This window comes from Gallinula chloropus (genome assembly GCF_964237585.1).
Source record: "Gallinula chloropus genome assembly, chromosome: 1".
In the NCBI taxonomy this organism is placed as follows: domain Eukaryota; kingdom Metazoa; phylum Chordata; class Aves; order Gruiformes; family Rallidae; genus Gallinula; species Gallinula chloropus.
This window is the reverse complement of record NC_140085.1, coordinates 28,570,699-28,593,238: the sequence shown is the minus strand read 5'-3', so window position 1 is coordinate 28,593,238 and position 22,540 is coordinate 28,570,699. Positions and strand designations below refer to the sequence as shown.

At 39.9% G+C, this 22,540-nt stretch overlaps 1 protein-coding gene across 1 annotated transcript; it reads right to left on the bottom strand.

Moving 5' to 3' along the window:
• Window positions 1-6,179: 6,179 nt before the first annotated feature.
• On the bottom strand, window positions 6,180-21,432 carry TSPAN8 (tetraspanin 8). The gene is made up of 8 exons (XM_084279388.1): window positions 21,334-21,432; window positions 16,653-16,715; window positions 13,902-14,030; window positions 13,213-13,287; window positions 13,021-13,128; window positions 11,216-11,365; window positions 9,020-9,103; window positions 6,180-6,471 (listed from the first exon to the last, which is right to left on the bottom strand). Exons 1-8 carry the CDS (start codon window positions 21,391-21,393, stop codon window positions 6,418-6,420), a joined length of 723 nt encoding a protein of 240 aa, XP_084135514.1. The 5' UTR covers window positions 21,394-21,432; the 3' UTR covers window positions 6,180-6,417.
• Between the last annotated feature and the right edge of the window lie 1,108 nt (window positions 21,433-22,540).

Sequence of the window (22,540 nt, the reverse complement as noted above, 5' to 3'; positions counted from 1 at the left end):
TCTCCGATAGAATCAAATCTACAAAAGATCTTTCCTGGTCTTAATTAACTGGAATAATAAAGAACTTAATGTCAAGTTGAATAATGGTAGATTTAATGATTCAGAGTGTAGCTCCTGCTTTAATTCATGAGCATAATGAAATAGAATTTAGGAAACATTTGTATCACAGTGAAGTAATATTTTCAGCTGAAGCTTTAGCGAGAAAATGCATTACAGCAACAAAATAATCAGTATTCATATATCAACCTGGGTTTAGCTGATCTGACAAATCTTTTAGATAACAAACACCACAAAAGCACAGTTTGAAACAGCTTAGAAACACATTATGTTCATTTAATAGCAGATGTGAAACTACTGACAAACACATTATGTTCGTTTAATAGCAGATGTGAAACTACTGACACTTTGGGTCTTTAATACAACCTCTGGAACCCATCCCACTAATTAGCCTCACTACGTTAGCAAGGTCATAGATTTTCAGCTTAAAGAGCTGTTCAATGAAATGCCCTGAGACTGTTCAGTGAAGCTGTCTGAGAGTGCACTTGGGTTTGTCCATGTGTGATGCCTGGTTTTCTTATCAGCTTCTTCCATAGCGTTATAATTTCTTCCATAGCCACATAGTGTGTGCAAGTCCATTAACACAGCTTAGTTCAGTTTTCATTAAATAAATCATCTTTTTCATGAAAGAAAACCAGTCTTTTCCAATCCTGCACAGGTTAGATTTAGAAACTGGAGTCCCTCTGATGAATTGTATTTGCTGAATTTGAGCTCCTCACAGATTGGGAAGGAAGACTATTATATGTCTCTTATCCCTCTTACTCTTCCAGGACCTCGCTTGCTTCTTATTTCTTCATGCCTTTTCCACTTCTCTGGTTCCTGTCTTTTAAAGTATTCTGGACTGCTTGAGAAAATTTTATAACATCTATGGGTAAGAAGATACTGCTGTGGAGACTTGTTATTCTCTACAAAGAGAAAGAATTTGTAAGTGGATTTGAAAGAGAAAGGGAGAGGCAAGAGGCACGATTTTCCCGTTCCTCCCCAGTGTCCAAGTTAAGATAGATAAAGGATTCAACCCTATCAAGTGGTGAATGACATCACCTCTCTACCTCCCCAAGAAACCTAAGCAGGCTCAGCAGTTTGCAAAATACACCGAGGGTCAGCTTTCAGTTCAAAAAAGACTTGAACAAAAGCAATTTAATCCAAACCATTGCACAAAAAGAGAGCCCTTCAGTGAGAGGATGAGAATATTGCTATTGACAGGAGTGGGGAGAAAACCTGCCAGTTTTCTTGATATATAATTATTGAGAATAATCAAATTGCCATGGTCAAAACCAGAAGAGATCCAAGCCTCCCTTTGGTCACTGAACGATGTCCTAATGTAACATTTTCCTAGCTCTGCACAGCCTGCTTCCCTCCTGGAGGAGCGGTGTCCAGACAGCTTCTCCAGCCTGAATCTTTGCAGGGGGAGATTTTGGTTCTGGCCTGGAGCTGTACTAGATATTTGGTCTATAACTGGCTGACCCAAAGAGCCCAAAGTCAAATATCCCCTCAGCTGAGGAGGGTTGAATCCAGCCTAAATCAGCTGAGTTTTCTCTCATGCCAGAAAACATTTGGCTACGCAAGTAGGTCTTACAGCAGGGCCAAAGAACTGAGTTTTAATTTTGTGGTTTCAATCCTATTTCAGAATTTAAACTGATAATCCTCCATCTTAATTTAAAAACAAACTCTGCTGCCTCATTTAATCATGTCTCTAAACATACTTGGTGATATCTGCAGTGCCCTGCTGTCCTTACCCAAAGGAAATCCAACAGTTCCAGCTCCACAGGCTTGTTCTCTAGGATCACTGAGTACCACAGGGCTGATGGACCTGTCTGATGAGCCCCATCTTTGACACCAGCTTCTTAGGGGCCCTGACAGGCAGATTTGGGGCAGATTAGGCATTCAGTGAAGAACAGGTTGAACTTGCTTTTAACAATGACAGCCAGGACACAAAGGTGGATCAGGGCCAAGTTCCCCTTACATTGAGCAGAGTGCAGCAAACCTTTGAATCTTGATAAACTTAGTATCATTATTTTTTTTCTTTAAAATTAACCTCCCCTGGTTTGATTCATGCTTTCATTTTTCAAAATCAGATTTCTTTTTTGTTTGTCTATCTGCCTCTGTCTTTTTTGTTATCTTACTCCCCTTCCCCCCCCCTTACTTATTAACACTCCCTACATTGTTTATGGCATTCCTGACATTGCTTTACTGACTCATATTTTGCCATAAACTATAACTTCTTTCTTTTTCTGCTCATGCTGTATTTTTCCCGTAAATGGAATCCTTTCTGAGGACAACACGTTCCTCTGAAATCGCTTAAATGATGTAACAAATCATTTTTTGCTGATAGTTTGACCCAGGTGTGATGTCTTATCTGTTGCCATTAAATAGTTGTTTGGTTTTGACATAATAAATCACCAATTTGTGATAAATAGACTCGGTTTTACATTAGGATTCAGCTTCCATAGCAAAGGCAGGGATGCATTGTCTTTCTTCGTTCTACTCTTTTCTTATATTAGTTAAGATTATAATGATATATGCTTTTTCTCCCTTTGCTATAACAAAGCACTAAGGTCTTGGCCATGTGTCTTTTCCTCTCTATGTTTGATTTTATTGGGTAAGATTGAGAAGAACATAACCTTGGATAGGAGTATTGTGAAGAAACAGAAAACAACCTTTCCCAACACCCCACAAAAGACAAGCCGAATGGTTTTATTGTTCTATCAAGGATTTATTGTCGAATTCCATTTCAGCAATTCCAGACATCATCATTAAAAAGTGGATGTGGGCTCAGAAAAATGTCCCATTGTTATTTTGAGTCAACTGCTAACACAAAATGTTCTCTGATAAGAATACCAAGAGAACTCCCTGAAGGAGTGGTGCTGGGAATTCTGTTACAGCATTGTGGCTCTGAGAGGGACATTCTTGCGCAGCAGGTGAATTTCATCCTACCAGCCCAGAGACTAAGCAGGGCTCATTTCCTTGCATGCTGTATTATGACTGAGCAAAAAGGTCAATGAATCAATGAATAATCAATGTACCCTTGTGAAATATTATACTAACTCTTGAGAAAAGGAGGCTGAGAGGAGACCTTATTGCTCTACAACTACCTGCAAGGTGGTTGCAGAGATGTCGGGTTGGTCTCCTCTCTCTAGTGACAAGCAATAGGATGAGAGGTAATGGCTTGAAACTGCACCAGAAGAGATTTAAGTTAGAGATCAGAAAGAATTTCCTTACTGAAAAGGTTGTCAAGCACTGGAACAGGCTGCCTAGGGAGGTGGTGGAGTCACCATCCCTGGAGGTATTTACAAGGTGTGTAGATGAAGGTCCTCAACAACATGATCTAGAGGTGGACTAGTCAGGGTTAGGGTATGGTTGGGCTCGATGATCTAAAGGGTCTCTTCCAACCTAGGCAATTCTATGATTCAGTGTTCTTTCCTGACTAAACTTTTTATATTATTTTAACAAGTTCAGTATTGTAGGGTGGGATTCACTAAGTCCAGCTTCACCTATCTGCAATGCAAATGACTCATCTAACCTCTTTGGACATCTCTTTTAGAATGAGATGGCTCAAATCCTAGATGTGCTTATTGCTCTTCATTGATTATAAGGTAGCTGAGATATGGCAGGGAGGTTGGACTAGATGGCTTTTAATGACTTGGTTGATTCAGTCCCATTTAAACAGTCATGGTAGCATATCATCACAGCACTTAAGATTTATTCCCTAGAACTTTAGGAAACAAAGACAAATTGCCTAAATAAACAGAGGAGATACTCACCTTAGCTCCAGAAATACTTGTGCCAAACTTCCTCACTGAAAACAGCATTTTGTTGTTGATTTTAATGGCACCACAGTTTTAACAAAAAGTCTAATGTATCACACATCATTATCTTGATGCAAGAGGATACTTTGAGGGCTATACTCAAAACCAGCTGTAGACGACCAAAATTTACATGTATTACACCTTTCTTTTATACATCTGTCTCCCCCAGAGTAGCATACAGAACCAGATTGGTGTCAGTGTATATTGTGTCAATGTTTATCATAAATCCATGTCAATAATATTCACATTTACAGCTGCCAGAAGCTAAGTAATTCTGGCAGCAAGGTTGAGCTATAATTTCCCTTTCAAGTCCATCCACAACTCTGGTCCTTTGTTCTAAGAGAACAGCATTTCTTCTCTTGGGAAGGAGGAGGAGGAAGATGCATTTGTCTCTTCATTTTGCCCTTATACTCCCATTTTTTTCTCTAGTGATAATTCATCTGCCATTCCATGATCTAGTGATTCAGGCTCAGCTCTCAGGATTTCAAATCATGGATTTCAAATCATGGATAGGATATGCACAGAAAACACAGTCTGGGGAGGAGGAGGAGTCAGAAACCAGTGTTTCTTCTTCCAGTGAGTATGGCTGGATTATGGAGTCATGCTTTTTCTCTGATCCAACAAAGTTTGAATTCTTCTGGCATAGTCTCTGAGGTTCACCAGAGGGAAGAGCAAGTGCCAAAACTGCCTGGTAACTAAATGACTTTCCTGGGAGACACACAGATTTCTGAAAGCAGCTCTCACTGCTTGGCCTAAAGGTCTGGGTGCTAGGGAAAGGATAGGGTACATGATAAATTTTCCCTCTGGATATGTTGCTGCAGATGAGGTTTACCGGAACCCGATCCTGTCAGTATAAAGCATGGTCAAAGTGCTCTGCTCAAGAGCACTTCTATAAATAAGAGTTGCATGGCTCTGTTAGGATAGGAGCAGTCTGGGTATACTTTGAGACAGTTGTGGGTACTGGACAGAAGCAGAAGAGTGTTTTCTTTCTTAAGAGCAACTGTATGAAGGTGTTTAAAGCTGCTCCTAAATATGAACATGAAGGCTCAGATAGACTGATAAAAACAGATAGCCCCCAATGTACAGAAGTGAGGCCTTTGGCATGTTGTGGAAAACCTCAGTAGATTCCTGTGGGCATCATTAGACATCATCATACCTTTAAAAAGAAATGCTTCTTGATGCCATGTACTTTCTGTGAGGGAGCCAGTTGTGCCAGCAGAATGGATTAAAACTAAAGGAAGGAAGGTTTAGATTAGATATTAGGGGGAAGTTTTTTACAGAAAGAGTGGTGAGGTGCTGGAACAGGCTGCCCAGAGAAGTAGTGGATGCCCTGTCCCTGGAAGTGTTCAAGGCCAGGTTGGATGGGACCTTGGGCAACCTTGTGTAGATCCAGGCCTGGAGGTTGCTGTCCCTGCCTGTGGCAAGGGGTTTGGAGCTCTATGATCCTTGGGGTCCCTTCCAACCAATGCCATTCTATGATTCATTGGGCATGGGATAGGCTGAAGCCAGGGAGGACATGGGCACATAGATGAGCACAGCTCAGTTGGACCCCATGGCCAGGCACGGTAGGGCTGTGGAATCACTGAAGGAGGGGTATGATGGTCCCACGGGATTGAGATGGTTTCCTGGGCTGTGAGCAGTGGAGGGAGAACCTCAGGGAGCTGGGCAGGGGCAGTCAGGTTTGTCAGTGCCTTAGGGCCCTGACACTTGCAAACACTGGTCAATCCAAATACAGGAATGCTTTATACTGCTGATGCTGCATTAGGTGGCCTCTGCTGTATACCCGCTGCTGGGGAACCACTGGTCTTCATAGACACTCTGGGTGAAGTCTCACCTACACGGCTTCTGTGTACATTTTGCCTCCACATGGGCTGTGTACATTTTGCCTCCACATGGATTTCACCCCTGATGCATACTTGCAAAAAACATGCCACTAAATCCAACTCCCATATGCAATCTAAGCATTATTTGGGCCTGAGAGTGACCATCTCAGCCATGAGGATACTGACTTAAACATTCCTGAAGGGAAATGCGGCTTCCCTACTTGGATGGAAGTTAGTCCTTCTCACAAGTAACAAACCCCTGACCATATATACCATATCGAGTGTCAAACTGAACCGCAACACTCATAGTGAAAACACCCTATCTGGGAGCATGTGATTCCTCAGACCAGCCAGCCACTGAGTGATCGTTTGCAGCTGTCAGTGATGACTCTGCTATGGGTGGCATAACACCCATGGGGACATACTGCATGGTGAGCTCGGAATGTCAACATGACTTAAATGCTATCTCCAGACAAAAAATAAACTCCTCAGAAACATTAACAAAGATGTTTATTGCAAATAAAAATTCACATTCACATCATTAAATCTTATGAAATATAGGGAGGTCCTCTTGCAAACTGTGTAGCATCCGTGTGCACTTGGGCTGCTGTTTTCATCAGAAGAGCTGCCTGGGACATGCATATATTTATCTGAATGTGCCAAGCCAAATATCCCTCTATCTACAAAGGTTTTGATTTGGCTGGTGACATCGTTCTGACACTTCCACAGTTTCATTTTCTCTGGATCTGGCAGTAGAGGCCCATAGAAAACCCCAAACCGATAATCTGGAAAACAAAGATATTTCTGGTATTACTTGGCCGTCCTGGAAATCCCAAGATAAACCCAATACACAGCGGGAACATTTTGTTTGCAAATGTCTTGGATTTACATGCAGGCTAAATCTGCTGTGCAGAAGGTCTTTTCCAATGCAATTCTTAATGAACATGACTGTAGAATGTAGCCATTTTAATGAAATCAGTATGTACCACAGGTAAAACTTCATTTATTTAAAAGATGGATTGCCTCTGTGGATGGGGAACCCTGTAACTCTCGGGGTTTAAAAGGCAGTTGTTACCTGCAATGGAGCAGCAATACTCAGAAGTTCATGGAATTCGGACAAAAATTCAGTCTTCTATTTTCTAAGAAAATTGGAGGAACTCTCTGATTCTATTGTGTATTCTAAAGGTTATTTCCCTTTGAGATATCTCTTCTACTGTTACTCTTTCATGTAAATATATGTGTAAAGGCATGCATGTATGTATGTATAAAGTCATACCTCTATGCACATACCTCCCCATTTTGAGTGGCAAATGAACATGAAACAGGTATTTTATATTCATTATAAAGTAATTATTAGATTTGGGATAGAATCAGTCCTCTAAAGAAGCTGTTACTTGAAATACAAAATTAAGTAGGGTCCCCTTCTGTAGTGGGTGAAATTCTACAGCCTGTGACAGATAGCTGGCAAGATTAGAAGATCAGAAATCTTCCTTCTGGATTCAAAATTAACCAGTCTATGAAGATGTTTCACAAAAAATGGAAAGCATCCAAATGACATTTATGAAGCCATGAACAGCAGGATGCTTATCCCTTTATTGAAGGAGGAGAAAGTGATGAGTGTACAGAAAACAACTGTACAGCTAAAATGAGGGTATGAATTCACTTCTGAAATAAGCCAACAGGGTTTCTTTGACATACCATGCCCACATTTTCCTTTTTTCCCAAGTGAAAATGGGTCCTTCTTCTCAATATAATTTCCACTTAGTAGGGTGAGATGACCATTAACAACCCACAAGTGGCAGAGGGAGCAGGCAGAGGGGTAGAAGGCTGGAAAAGAACACTTTTCCTTTTCTGCTGCTTTTTTTTTTTATCTGGGTTTTTTCAGAGCAGAGTGATTGTTAAGCTTGTGGCCTTTTATTTGCAATTGCTTGAGAAGTCATAATACGTTAATATCTTTGGAAAGGCTAAATGTTTAGCAAGTGTAAATTGCCAGCTGACAATTTGTACCAGCTGAGGCTCATATTGTTTATTCATGTTGTTTTCTAATCCTTTTATGATTGGGAGAGGCAGCCACCACAGAAAATGCCAACTGGAGAACAGGGAAGAATGATGGCCAATGAACCAAAGGCTACAACTCACATAACTGCAGAAACTAGACCAAAGTGACTTATAACTTACCTTTGGGATACAGATGCAATTTTGCACTTCTATGATATTTTTAAAGTCCTTTTATAATTGGTGTATTTCACCTATTTCCCCCCCACATTGTCCACACAAAGGCAAGAAACCTGACCTGCCACATACAGCACCTTAAATAACATGAAGCCTGAGCCGAGTGAGAAGTTAGTGGCCTGCCCTCTCCCAGTGCTGCAGCTGTGTAACTCTTCCCCGCTTACTAGTATTTTCCTGGAAATGTATTTTTGAGCTGGGGCTCTTGCCCACTCTTCTACCACGAGGAGAAAACCTCTGCCAAAGATGTTAAGAAGTTTTTGCTCAGAATAACAGACTGAACTCTGCACAGCAATCTTCGTCATTTCTGCTTTTCCCTCAAACATCCATTGGCAGGGGGCGGGGGAGGTGGGAAACCACAGAGGAGTAGTGAAAAGAAAAGAGAATGACCAAAGAAAGCAGCATGATGAAATCCCCTGTTTCTCTGTCATTTTCTCCTAATCAAAGCCTATCATTCATCAGTAGCTGACTGGATAACCTCACTGTTTTTCCTTCTCTCTTCGGAGGAAAATTTGCATGTCATTCCTCAGTGTATGATGAAGCAATTAAAATGAAGAGCACACTGCTTTTTTTCCACACAGGAATATATGGAGCAGCACAGGTGTGCACTCAGGTACATTCACAGATGGTCTTGATGGCTAAATTTTGCTCCCAGAATAATAATTTGAATCATAACTTCTCTGTTATAAGAATATGCAGTTTAGAGGAAAAGTTTTCCTATGAGATGTCTTTTTCCTCAAGCAGAGGCGAGAAAGAGGAGGGAAAGATCAGCCTCGTGCCTTCCTGGGGATATGTATCCATGCATCCCTCTGTCCTCATGGCTCTTTGTCAAGGCACAGCCTGGATCCAGGACTGTCAAATCTTTGCAGAAGTACCATGTGATATACAGGCAGCAGGGTGGTCTGACCCCACCTGAAGTTCTCAGCTCGGCAGCCTTATAATGTTTATAAGAAATAACAGTAAGATTATAGCTAAGGTGAGAGGTGGTTTTCCCTTGCCTATTTAATTGAACAAACCAGGTGTTTTAATCCCATTCCCAGTATATTTCTAAGTAGAACATACTGCTTCTCAGCTACTAAATATTTTAATGGTGTATACTGGTACCTCAACAACAGCCAGTCCAAAGGCAATCCCCATAATTATGAGCAGATGGTCTTTAAGGTACTTAATAACCACATCTCCACAAGTCTGAAAAAATGAGACAAAATGATTAGTTATAGGCAAGCAATATTATCCTAAGGTTATAAGGAATGAATCTTCTAAAATCACTCCTCTCACACTCTCTTTTTCTCTCTCTTTGTGTTAAAGAAAGGCTATTTGGATTTACTCTGGCTTGCTGCTAACACAAAGAACACAGCTATACCTACTTTGTGCTTTGAGAAAAATAGCTAGTCTTTGCCTTCCCAAATATGAATGTAGTAGCTGACCATAAAAGGGTACAATCTCAAAGGAAGACATACAGCCATAATGCCTAATGGTTGCATGGTTTTCAGGTGACAAAGGAAAGAAGTATTTATTTTTTCTTTTGCTTGTAACAATTCACTGCTAGGAAAGAGCTGATGCAGCAATGACCGGATCTGAAAAAGTACTTCAGTTTCCCACTAATCTGATCTTTGGGTTTGGAACTTCAAAGATCATTATTCGAATTTGGCTCAACTATCAATATTTGGATATAAAAGCTAGATTAAGTATTAATTTTTGACAAATGTTTGGTGGTCGTGGGCTGGGACTGGGAGGAAGAAAGTAATCATATCTGAAGTTCTACACAGAACTACTCTCCTTTTTAATAAATGCATACATCTGTTCTTATAATGACTGCATCTTCTCCAGGCATCGACAATACTCCTTTTGCAAATTGTAGGGAAAGCCAAGAGCGGCTTAAATCCATCAGAGCCATGGTGCTGTTCCAACGGTCCAACTGCCTTCGCCCCAAATATAGTTATATTCTTTCACCATATTTCCTCCCTCACAATAAACACATGGGTCTTCTCCTTCTAGTCCTTCTAAAAAACCTCTCATTTAAGCTGAGTCAGAACTGCACTGAATTTCAAACCTTTTTTCCTGGATCACAAGAGCTAAATGCCTTTACTAGCTTCTAACACCACCATGAAATCTGTGTGTTCATGTGAGCGATATCTTGCACCTGCAGTAATTTCACTGATGGCTTCTCATGTGTCCTTTGAGGGTTTGCCTGAGGCCAAAAAGACATTAAAATGTGGTCAAAACAGCCTCTTTGTATACATCTTATTTCCAGATTGGGTTCTGGCATCCTCTACTTAACCAGACTGTTCCCTTGCTTTAAAACAGTATTTGCTTCTGTGGGACTACAGAGGGAGGAAATTAGTGTTCAGGCAGGACCTGGCCAAGGAGCTGTGCGCTTAGAAGAGCATACAACCAGAATGGACTTTTGCTAAAATCTGCTTTGTGCTAGGGACAGATTCGTAAACTTTTTGCCACCAGCATTCTGAAAATGCAGCTATTTTGTGCTAGTTATTAACTTTTTTTTTCCACATTTGTATGTGAAAAAAGTCCAAATTTCTGTCTAAGGAGACAGATACATCTTTGAATTACTTCACTGAGATCTCTGGTCCCCATCTACCAGAGTAAGCTTTCTTGGTTTTGAGTAAGCTTTCTTGTTGTCTGTCACCAGATTTTTTTTTTTTGCCTTATTATTATATTATCTGCCACAAACTTTTCAAAAGGCTGTAGTTTTGGGAAATTACCCCTTGGGTATGCTGCCTTGAAGCCTACAACATGTAAGGCTTCTTTCCAGCAGAACCTGCAAAATGAGTGTTGTTTGGGTGGGGCTTTTATTTTTATTAAAGGACTATAAACCCCTGAAGGTCTTGCCTTTAATGCGTTCTCTTTTCAATATTCCTTAGCCCTTTGAAAGCCTCTGAGTCAACACGTCTACCACCAGAATGAGCCTCGGTGGGAACATAACCATCTAAGGGAGGAATGAGTTGAAAGGTGGCTGACGCGATGTTCTGACACAGAGCCATACCCTGAACCCAACCATAATACTTTTCACCTGCAGTAGCCATGTAGACTTCTGAGGTCCTAAGGGTCCTGCATGGCACAGCAAAAATAGAGGTAACCCAGACAGAGGAAGCAGCAGCCTATTTCATCTATGCACAGTAATTTTATAAGAGGTGGCACAGGGGCAATCCTGGTTAATGAAGAGAAGGTAAAAATTTGCCTTCTTGGAAAGATACAGAACTGCTGACTATGGATGTCACCAAAGACAACATTGAATTAAAACCTCTTTCTTGAAAGAGTGGAACATTGTATTTTTCTTACCTTTGCATAAATCCGTCTGTTATTAAAGGTGGTGCAGAGGGGTGTTGCTGAGAGCTCTGCTTCACACTCACAGATTTCCTTGCCACCAAGACTACCCTGAAAATTACTTCCCCAGTCTGCAGGTCCATTCAGCAAACCACAGCAGTGTTCCTGCAAGAAAGGAAGAAACAGGCAGATGCAGGAAAAAGTGGTGATTTGTAGTTCACAGAGAGCTGAGAGGATCAATGAAAGAGAAATGTCCTTTTATCTTTTCCCATGTGGAAGTTGTCCCAAATTGGTGTGTCTCAAACACCCTTCACATTTTCATACCAGTTACAAGAATGGAAGTGCACATGCAATACAAAACACCAAAAAAAAAAAAGACCCCAATAAAACAAACCAAAGGAAAAACCACCAAATTTTCAGTATACATTGCTCAAAAAACATTAGCCTGATATAAACCTAGTCAGTGCCAGAACGGAACTGGAACATAAAACAATGGTGGATACAGTATTGTTTAAGAATCAAGTCTTCTTTCTGCAGGTTGTAGTATCAGAAAGTAAGTAATATCAACATTTGAAAAGCCAGTCTGAAAATGTAAAATTCAGGCACATAAAACTCTGAAATCTAGAAAAATAAACACCTTGAATGATGGTTAGCCCTTTAAATTAGAAATGTACTGAAGAGGCCAGAGCTCCATTTGGGGTTTGTGAAACCTAAACCAGGTGCAGTTCTACTTCATGTTCCACTTTATTCAAGTCACTAAAGCTCAGGGGTGCAAACTGGGTTTTGAGGTCCTCCTTTTTTTCAGAAAGCAGCTGGAAATGTTCACATGATTTTGTATAAAAGCAAAGGCCATGAGATATAATAAAGCAATCTTGGTCTATTTAAAAATTAATACAGTAATTATGGGATTTTTCATTTTGCTCACCCTTCAATCATCTCTCCAGGGAAATGCTTATTATATCAGAAGAAATAAGCTGGCTCAGAAGCAGACTAGAGGGCTGCAGGTGGAATGGGGAAGGAGAAGTGGAAGTAATATAAGCCACCCAAGTACTGTTTCTTGTTTCCTTTTCTTTCACACCATCAGCCTTTAAAAATACAGGAATTCTGTAAGCCTACCCATCAGAGTCATCACCCATTAGGGACTAAAAAACCCCAAAACAACAGCAGGCACTCTGTAAATTTATAGACATGGGTACTTGGGGGAGGGGTCAACATCATCAGTGTGATTCAATGGTATTTTCTGTGTGACACCTGGAAGCAAGCTGGCACTAAGTGTCCACCTTCTGGGGCCCTGCAGGTGGGGGGAAGCCAGGGTAGGTATAAACACAGTGAAAACAAACCTCTCTTTTATTGTACTTTTTCCTCCCTCTTACACATTAATTGTGGCATTTAATGACTTCATAGAATAGGATATTCCAAATGAAATGTTCCTTATCCCTGTCATAATCATGCCTTAAGAGTACTGGATAGTTCTTAGCTGGAGTACAATGAAGGAGAAAAGTCCCTTCAGAAGGAAAGGTGTTATCAAAGGAGCAGGCAGCCTTCTCATAAAAGGGCTGACCTGTCCGTCTCACCTGCACGTTGCATGTCCTTGCTCCCTTGCTCTCATAAGCTTGGTTACACAAAGAAATCATCACGGTGAACCCGCATCACATGAAGAGAGCAGAAGCCCTTTGTGTAGTGTTTTAACTTCAAGTCCCCCATCCCCAGGGAAAAAAAAATTCAAATCTATGGCAGAGTGGACGTAAAATGAAGCACAGACAAATGCTGGAGATGGAACAGAGAGCAGCAACCCCTGCCCTTTGCTACATTTTAATTACCTCTGTTTGAAACTTCTGGAAAGTCTCTTGAAAGGCTTTATGTTCTTCTGTAGAGCTTTGCAATTTTTTCACATTGTTCATGAGAGTGTTGTTAAGTGATGTTTCAATCTGTAAGGCCAAATATTTTATTAATTTCAGGGTAGAAACAGAACTGTGGGAAAACATCAATGAAAATGCAGAATAATACCTTACCTGAGATCTATAGACTGCTCCTAAAACACCTCCTGTGATCTGAAGGATTAGGATCAGCAGCAGTCCAATAAAAAACTAGGAAAAAACAAAAGAGGAAGAAAATTACAGCACTTTTGGCCAAGATGATATTATTTTCTTCTGAGTGTTAATCTTTCGTGTGCTTGAATAACCATGTAGGTAGAATGAACTGAAGTTCCAGTCAGAGCTGCTCCAGTTATTCCTTCACTGATGATGAGAAAAGCTCGAGACAGAGTATGCTTAACTGGTGATCAAAACAAGCTGCACACCAGGCAGGTGGCATGATGGGCAATGTGTCTATGGGAGGTGAGGAAGATGTTCTAGGAGGACCGGCAAGGAGCAACTGGGAATTTATAAAATTAAGTGGGACAGGTAGCAGGGGAGGACTGGTGGAGGGAACTGTGGAGATGGTTCAATGCAAAGAAAGCTAGTGAGATGCTCATGAGTCTTTAGATGTTGTTGTCTTCTTGATGAGACCACCCATCATTTTTTCTGCAGTATAATTCAGAAGGTGGTCAAGAGCAAGGTAAAGCAGTGATAGCATATGATCATAATCAAGCATTTGGTTAAACAAAAAGGACCCCATCTTCATTGGATACTACTTGCAATGACTTTATCCATCAAATTTAGCTGTTGCCTCTTAAAGGTAGCCATATGTTTTTCTTTCCTACCATCAGCAGCATGCACCGGCTCTCCCTTATGGCACCACAGCACCCCAGAAACCCAAGGACCATAATGATGGAGCCCACGGCTATCATCAGATCAACCCCTGCAAACACGCTGCTGTCTATCTCCAGCTCCTGAAAAGAGAGGGGAAAAAAAAAACATTTCAGCTAAAAGAAACTCCTCCTAAAAACATTTGTGCCTCTTCCCTCCCCAAACAGGTTAATTACTTCATAACTGATAAATATAATGATGAGCAACCATGGAGAAATTCTGATCCATAACAAAACAAACCTTGAATGCCCCCTTCTTAAATGTTTTAATGGGGAGCTAGGTAGAATCTGACTTTTTGCAGTCTGTCTCTGCACAAGATGAGTCAACTTTACGGAGTAAATAAAGATCTCTTGTCTTCAGAGAAGAGGCTTTCAGTTAGTTTTCAGTTGACGAATCTTTGCTTTTTACTGTAAGCAGCAAAATTGATTATCCCAAAATCTTTCCTACATTAACCAAATGTTAAAGAAACAAAACCTCTGTTTGCCATTAGAAGGCCAGGAACATACTGTGGCTGTTCCTGAGAGAACACTTCTTAGAGTGATGCTGGATATACTAGAGAAATAGTTAGATGCATTTTCCAAAGCAACATTTTTTTTTTTTTCGTGTTTTAGGCATGAGCTCTAATATTAACCTCAAAGATGAGGAGTGTATTTTGATGTGTGGGACATTCAACTAAACAATTCATATACCTCAATATTATTAAATATCAAATTATTCAGTTCCCACAGGACTGACTGAGGCCAAAGGCCAAAATAGAGAAAAATGTTCAAAGAATATTTTCCAGTGTGGCTGGTGCCAAGATTAGCAAAAATGTCTGGAAGTTGTCACATTTATCTTCTGATGGAAATTGCAAAGGTATATAGACAAGTATAATTTGAAGAATGTGTTGTTCTTTCCCCTTCCAAGTTGGACTGAACCTCCTGTTATTTATTCTTAGAAAACTCTATTCATCTACAGCCAAATCCTTATGGTCTGTTCAATTATTACTCAGGCAAAACATACATTGGTTTTGAATCGGAACTTTGCCTGTCTAGAGGCAAAAATGTGAGAAAATGTTTTCAACTGTGGTCCCTACTCTTAATGCACAGTTTTTGGGGAGTACTAAGTGTCACTTCAGGAAAACAGTTGGGGACACACTTAAGTATGCTCTTCTGAGTAGGAAATCTCTCAAAAAACAAGAAAGGATAATAGTGGTTATGGTTTCCTATGATCCATTGTACCATCTGAGACATCATAGTAGAGATGGCCAACTAGCAGATATGGCAATTTTAGCTTCTTGTAAAATGTTGTTTGAGGAGTGAAAGTTGTCCTTCTTGTTCTTCCAAAGCAGAGAATGGCAGAGCTCTCCACCATGACCTAATTTACCCCATAGCACAACATTATCATGAAATGAGTTCTGTTGCAGCCACCCTCTGCCAGACATGAGACGTCTGGGACAAAGGAAAAGCAACACTGTCATCAGCCAAATGGCAGGAAATATATATTTATATAGCTATGTTCTTATCTCCACCTTAAAAATAATTCTTCTTAATTGATGGCCTGTGGTATAGCAGCAGAGATCTGGAGATTTGCAACTTAATCTATACTAAAGGCTGGGTGTGAAAGCTTAAAAAAGAAATCTTTCTTGTCACATCTGGCCATTTTTTCCCTTTTATGGCCCAAAAGCCTTTTTGGAAATAGAAGTGTGCAAATTGAGTTTTCAAATTCATGTGCATTTCCACTGCCCAAAATCATTAGAAGAAATGTGGTGCTTAAGTTTTAGACTCAGATTGCCCTTCATGTTAGTATAACAAAGCATCAACACACAAAGTTTGAACAGTGCCTTTCAGAGAAGCATCTACGAGCCGTGAAATCAGCTTCGCCCAAGGGTGGCATAAAACATGCTGTGTGAGTCCAAGGCCAGCACCACTGGGTGCTCGCTTGGCAAAAGCTTGGCAGGGCCCACCAACAAGACCAGCTTCTGATGCATGTCTGCAAGATCAAGGGCTCTACAAAACTGTATTTTCCCTAGCTTTGCAGAAAAAAAAAGTCATGAAGTCTGAAGTAACTGAGATAAAATCTAGGAGGGGAACTCAGGGACTTTCTCTTTTCCTCCAGGAGGGCTGGTAGGACATTTTAATCCTAAGTAAAGATTCTTGGGTCTCTACAATTTTTATGATATAAGGGAAAAAGGATAAAGTGTTTTAAGGAGTCACTGAAAATAGAAGGAAAAAATTTCCCTCCCTTTCAAAGTTGCTGTTACTAGGAGGAAAAAATTGTGTTAATGAAGAGAAAGGTAAAAGTATTCCCTTCAAACATATGGAACTAACCCTAGGAATATGTATGTGACTATATTATTATATTGAAGGCATTGAAGTCTAGGTGCTGTTTGGCTCATCTTTATTCTCAGCAACACTGAAATCAATAACAAAACATCATCATTAGTTTTTGTTAGAGGAGTGAGAGAGACATCAGTGTGCATCTGTGAGAACCTACATTAACAACACTAGAAGACACTTCCTGTAGTCACGTCTGTGCTTACATCAATCACTTTATCTGACTACCTGCATAATCTTGTTTAACCTTAAATATCATTAAATGCATTAATCTTCACCCCCACAAAAAAACCCTAGACAAAATTATAAAAATTTTGTGTAAATGAAGATAGGAAATGAAAGTGTATACAGAAGATTCCACACTTCACATGGTTCTGGTATGACATTTACCTGCTGAGCATCTTTGCTCACACGTATCCATATAGAGACTCCCAAAATAATGGAACCACACACCTGCAGGAGAAAAAAAGAGAATATTTAGAAAGATCAGCAATTTTAGGTTAGCATTCAGCATCCAAATTGCACCAGATGCTGGCCAAAATTCTGAAATAATTTATTTAGCAAAGTGAAAGAAACATGAATTGCTGGACCATAGAATATTGATTCATATCCAGGAAACTTCATAAGGGTAGTTAAATCTTCAGTTATGCACCAAATCCCTGATGTTTCTACCTCAGAGGACTTTGCATTTCCTTGATGATTTATACATGTGGTTGGGAAGCACACAGAAATTGTCAGATGAGAGAGGAATATAAATTGCTATGGTATGTACATAACATGGCTGAAAAGAATGTTGTCTCTTGAATAATGGAAACATATGAGATTTGATAGGAAGAGATGTTTGTATAAATGTTTTTTTTCTAGAATTATTCAGGACACATATCTATAGACATATTCTCTATGTTAAACCCATCAGGAAAAGTTATAAATAAATATTGCTTCAATTGTTTCAATATCTGTCCATCTCCAATCCTTAATACAGTGCTGTTATAAATTCCTATATTAATTATTTCCAATGCATTTTTACAGAAAACAACAAAATTCAGTTGTGGACATGTGGAAGTTTGACTGGAATATGTTGAAGTCAGGGCAGATGAATCTGGGGTTCAGACACATTTACTGATTACTATTTGTGCTTCTGTTTCATTAATCATTGAGGTGCTGTTTCAGTATGCACCAGTCGCTCCAGTCTTAACATTTTCCATGATAATTTTTACACAGAACTTATCTTTATAAAGTGCTGGAGATGGGTAATTAAGAGGCTATTCAGGTATAAGGACTGTGCCTGCTGAGATAATTGGTAGGTAAGAGAACACTAAGGACCGGAGACAAGTCAGATTTACAATTGTTTTCCTGTCTGTCATTAATACTCAAGTCATAAATAGCTCTAAAATGATGTTGTGAGCTTCCCAAGAAGACTGGGACTATTCCTAACCTTTCAAAACTAGAAGAGCTATTTTTATATCTTTTAGATATTTTTTCTTAAAAATACTTTCCCCGCAAAAGGTTTCATATAATATTCAGCATCAAAGACCATAATGACTTTAGCAGATTATTTCATATGGAACAGAGCCAGCACTCAGACATGAGAACCACACATTTTCCTACTATAACTATAGCTCCTATAAGTATATTTTAAACATGAAAAGGAAAGTTGTACAATCGATGACAGCTATATCATGTTATCAAATTTAACTAGAACTCCCCTCCGAAACCTTCTGAATCTCACTGAATCTATCTAGAAACTGATGGTATCGTATGAGTCTGTATTTGGGTCTTGTTCAGGAGCACCACGTGAGTCATGTGTCTATGCACCAGGCAACATGGGCTCGCTAATGTGAAAATTGCCACCGAAGCAGCTATTGCTACAAAGCTAAACAGAATTTGGCCCACTGCCTTATTTGTTACATGGGAGCCCCGATAAAAATACAGCTCAGTAGTAGGAGTAAATATAGCTGAATGTGCAGGAATTTGCCAGTCAGATGGGGATGATGCAGTATTTATTTATTTCGTTCAAAACTTAAATTTTGATAAGGTGTGTATATTTAATGACAAAATAGAGTTGTTTTAGGCTGATTGAAAATGTTCCATTTCAGTAAAATCTTAACGCTTTGTGCCTGTTTATTTTCATAATACATCAAGTGTACAAGAACACATAAAGGAAAGTTTTGAAATAAATCAAAATGGTCTGCACTCAAAAGGCTCAATTAGGACATTCCAATTTGTTGGGCTACTTCATACTAATTGCTAAGTTTTCATAAAATTTAAACTAAAGAAATTTTAATTTTAGGAAATTTCATTTTTAAACAAATTGGTGTTTTCCAGTGTAATTAAAAGAACTTTTCTCAGAAGGTCATCACCCATTTTTCCAGAACTATATGGCTCTTGTAGTTTTGCTTCAACCCTCAACCAAGAATCAGTGACCTTCTCATGTTCTCTTAAACTGAACAGGAACAAGACTCTCATCCCTCATATTGAATTGGTCCTTCTCAAGCCCTTCAGCCTTGGTGCAATGAAGAAATACAACCTGGTTAAATTATATCACCTCAGATTAGCCTGCTGTTACTTTGGACCAGTGGTGTATCAAGACTTGGCACTTCTCAGGCATAGGAATACCAAACCTCTGGGGAATTCCCACCACTGGCACAACCTTCTTAAGCAGCCAGTACCAGGAGGAGGTTTCTACAAGGTTGCTCCTGTTAGGAAAACATCTGACTGGAATACTTCCTTGAAATACCTGACATTCACAATACTAGGAAGTTCCTTCAAAGAGTGTAGTCCATGGGTCAGCATACCTGCTAAGTTTGTGATTGTCAGTTATCAGGATGTTGAAACGTAAGGTATGCAGAAGGGGCCCTTTTGATTGTAGATAGGACTGCAAGTCTGATATTAACAACTGATCAAAGATTGCTCTATTACTTCACTGTGTTGCCTCAAACTAGGATCAGGCACCAATATTTAGTGCAAAAAGAAACAGTTTTACTAGTTTTACATAATGTGGTGTAGCAGAAGTTGCCAGAATGAGGGCAGCAGGTGAGACTGGGTACCCTGCAAACTGAATAAGGGAAAGAAGAAAAAACTGACCTACATGTCAGGTTCAATGCACAAAACTGACTTAAGCATTAACTTAAAGACATTTAGAAGCTACATAAAGGTACCCAGCTCCAAAGCACAGGTCTTCAAAAGCCCATGCTCAGCTTGCTTTCACCAAACTGGGAGATGCAAAACTTGATGGACACGCTGGAGGCCAGCATGGGGGAACTCTTGGTTGTCAGGGGGCAAACATTATGTAATATTATGTAACAAAGACAGATCCATTTTGCAGAGCTAATTCAGGTGATTCCAGGGCTCACAATTGTAGTGCTACACTGTAAGAGCTTCTTAGCAAAAAGGCATCAGAAGGCTGGGAAGACCATTCCCAAGTGCCCTAGGAAGGGTTCTCCCAGACAGACTGCAAAGGGCTTAAAATGAAAGTATGCCAGGCAAATATGCCAGTGTTTCTCTTACCTAGTTAAGGTTACAGTCACCTTCATATCCCACTATCAGTTTAATTTTTCACTTGCCAAATGTGCTGAGAGAGCAGCCATGGGATGAGTGGCTGTAAAGACATCACTGTTTCCAGTACTTCACTACAGAAATTTTATGATTCCCAGGAATTAGAGACAGCAATGTGAATCAAAGAATTCAGCTTCATTGTGCTCCATAGGCCCACATTCCTGTTTGTTCCATGTCTGTTCTTCTCTGTCTTGGTGGTGCTAAGCACCTTCCTTTAAAATAAGTAGCTGTAGCTGCATTCCTCTCCTCCTCTGTCCCATCCATGTAGTCACATGCACAGAAAATGTTCTCAGCATATTCTTCCCCAAAATGGAGTACGGGTTTTTCCTACCTTTGGCATGAAGATATGTTTGGGAATTTTGTTTGCCTGTGCTTTAACTTACAGTAAATACAGATGAATGTGAAAAAGAAAAACTTTTCAAGGATCAGGAATTCCAAGTTAGAAACTTATGGACTCTTTTAAGTAAAGTTTATTACAGAAAAACTTCAATAGTGATGTCAATTTTTTTCAATCTGCCGTGATAGAGGTGGAGGAAGAAGAGGTGAGGAGGCAGTCCAAACCATCACTGGCCTGTAAGGAATTTCTTTGTAGAGGCCTACAAGTGATTGAAGAATTTTGCTAATTCTTCTCATTATAGCTAGCCACAAATTTTCCAAGGTGACTGTTTGTGGTCCCTTTTGAATGGTATCACTTTTTCACTTGAAAAAAAAAAGTCTCTTGGGGCAAAGTCCATAATGGGGTGGGTAGTTCTGCTTCTGGTTTCAGTGAACATCTGGTGAACCTGACACACCTCTGTCCGGAAATCTGACAGTGAGGTTGAACCATGAGAGAAATGTTCTTTAACTCAAACCTTTCCAGAGCTTCCAGGACCTGAGGTTCTTGTAAACCAGCTGAGGTGTAATAAATATGGTTCAAGCGACGCCCAGAAACCTGCTGCTCCCTGAGCTGTATCTGCCTCGACACAGCCACTGGCAGTTCTGTCAGACTGTACCATTTTGCAAGCGTTTACTGCCCACCATCAGAAACTAATTAAGGCACTGAACATAAAGCAAAGAAAGAACCACAAAGACAGATATGAAAATCATTTATCAATTAGCAAGCTAAGAAAACAAAAAGTGAATTTTCCATATCTTCTGTTGCAAATACATGTTCAGGATTATGTCATTCGGATGCAAGCAGCAGACAACAAAAACTAAGAGACCAATCCATTTTAAGTGGAGAATCTGTTATCTTCTGACTGAAATGAGTGGTGTCCCTTGACATGAGGGACACGATAGAGGTAGGAAGAAAAACTCGTGTCTGGTCATCTTTTGAATGCGGTGGAAAAGCCCCTACTTTTGAAAGAAAAAGACAAAAGGAAGTGCGAAAGTTAAAGATATTCTCCCCTCCCTGATTTAGAATCGTACTCTGGTTCCACTTATGCTCTATTTTCTTTACAATTCATTCAACTACATTTTTCAGATAATGTTGAACACATTTCATGCATCACTAATAACAATCTAAACACCAACTTACCCAAAATAAGAAGTTGAAGATAAACATGGAGTACTTCATGCAGCTGCTTACACCCGCCATTTTCAACAAACTGAAACAAAACTGAGCACTGTGGAAGGAAGTAGCCGCCCTAAAAATTTGATCTCGGTGTAAAGTTGTTCCTGTGTCTTCAGAAAACTTCTCAAACCACCTCAAACACACTGTGCTCTGCTACTTAAAGCAAAAATTGTAACCACGGCATCAACAGTTACTTAAATAGTTCCTATACCAGGTAAATATTAACCAGGGCACTGGGGAAGCACTACTAGGTGTTATCACTGAGATCCCAGACTTAACTGCGTTTCTGTAATTTGTACTTTTCTATGGTCATGATAGTGGATATACGCCTCAAAAGTAAATAGATAATGCAGTAAAAATAGTTTCAAGAGACAGGGAAGCAAGCATTTTACAGACCTGCTTTTAAGAGGTGGAAATGATCACATTCCTTAATGCTTTTAAGGAATTACGGTTTACTCTTTCATTGCCTACTGATCATTGCTGACATTCATTTGGTCGTGTTCACCTTCTCACTCCAGACATTCATCTGGCATAAAGGATGGATCTGTGTTGTCTCGGAAGAGGAGAGGTAAGAAATTTGTAGACATTTTCTCCTCCCAATGTCTACTTCAGATCCTTTTCCTCTTCCTAAATAAATCAGGACCCCAGGAACCTAAGCACTAGCGCACAAAATGTCCTGCTGCGCCGGGTTCAAAAAGTGTTGTGAACCCCAGCACAGCAATCACAGTTCTGGCATCAGGTGAAGGATACCTCTCAGCAACAGGAGCTAGATTAGTTCCAGAAGACATGGCGATAAACCTATTTCATTAGTTTTGTTTCATGTCTTGTTTATTTTCTTTTGTGCTCCTTAAACTAGGAATCCCGAGGGGGAAATAAAGGTATCATTGCTCTGTTTTTTGTATCAAGACATTTTCTGGAGAAGCCACTTATAACACTCCTTGGAGAGATAAGGGTCAGACGTAGGTTCCTCTGAGTTCTTAATAAAAAAAAGAAGCTTTATTTTGCAGGTGAGCACAAATGACTTAAATGTAAGAGATTAAGGACATGCTGGACTTAATTGATTTATGAAGCACCCTTGGTCCAAGCTGATTTTTTTTTTACTCTTCACTGTCAGTTCTCATTCTTCAATTCTGCTGTCTGTATTTAAAAAAAAAAAAAAAAAAGAAAAAGG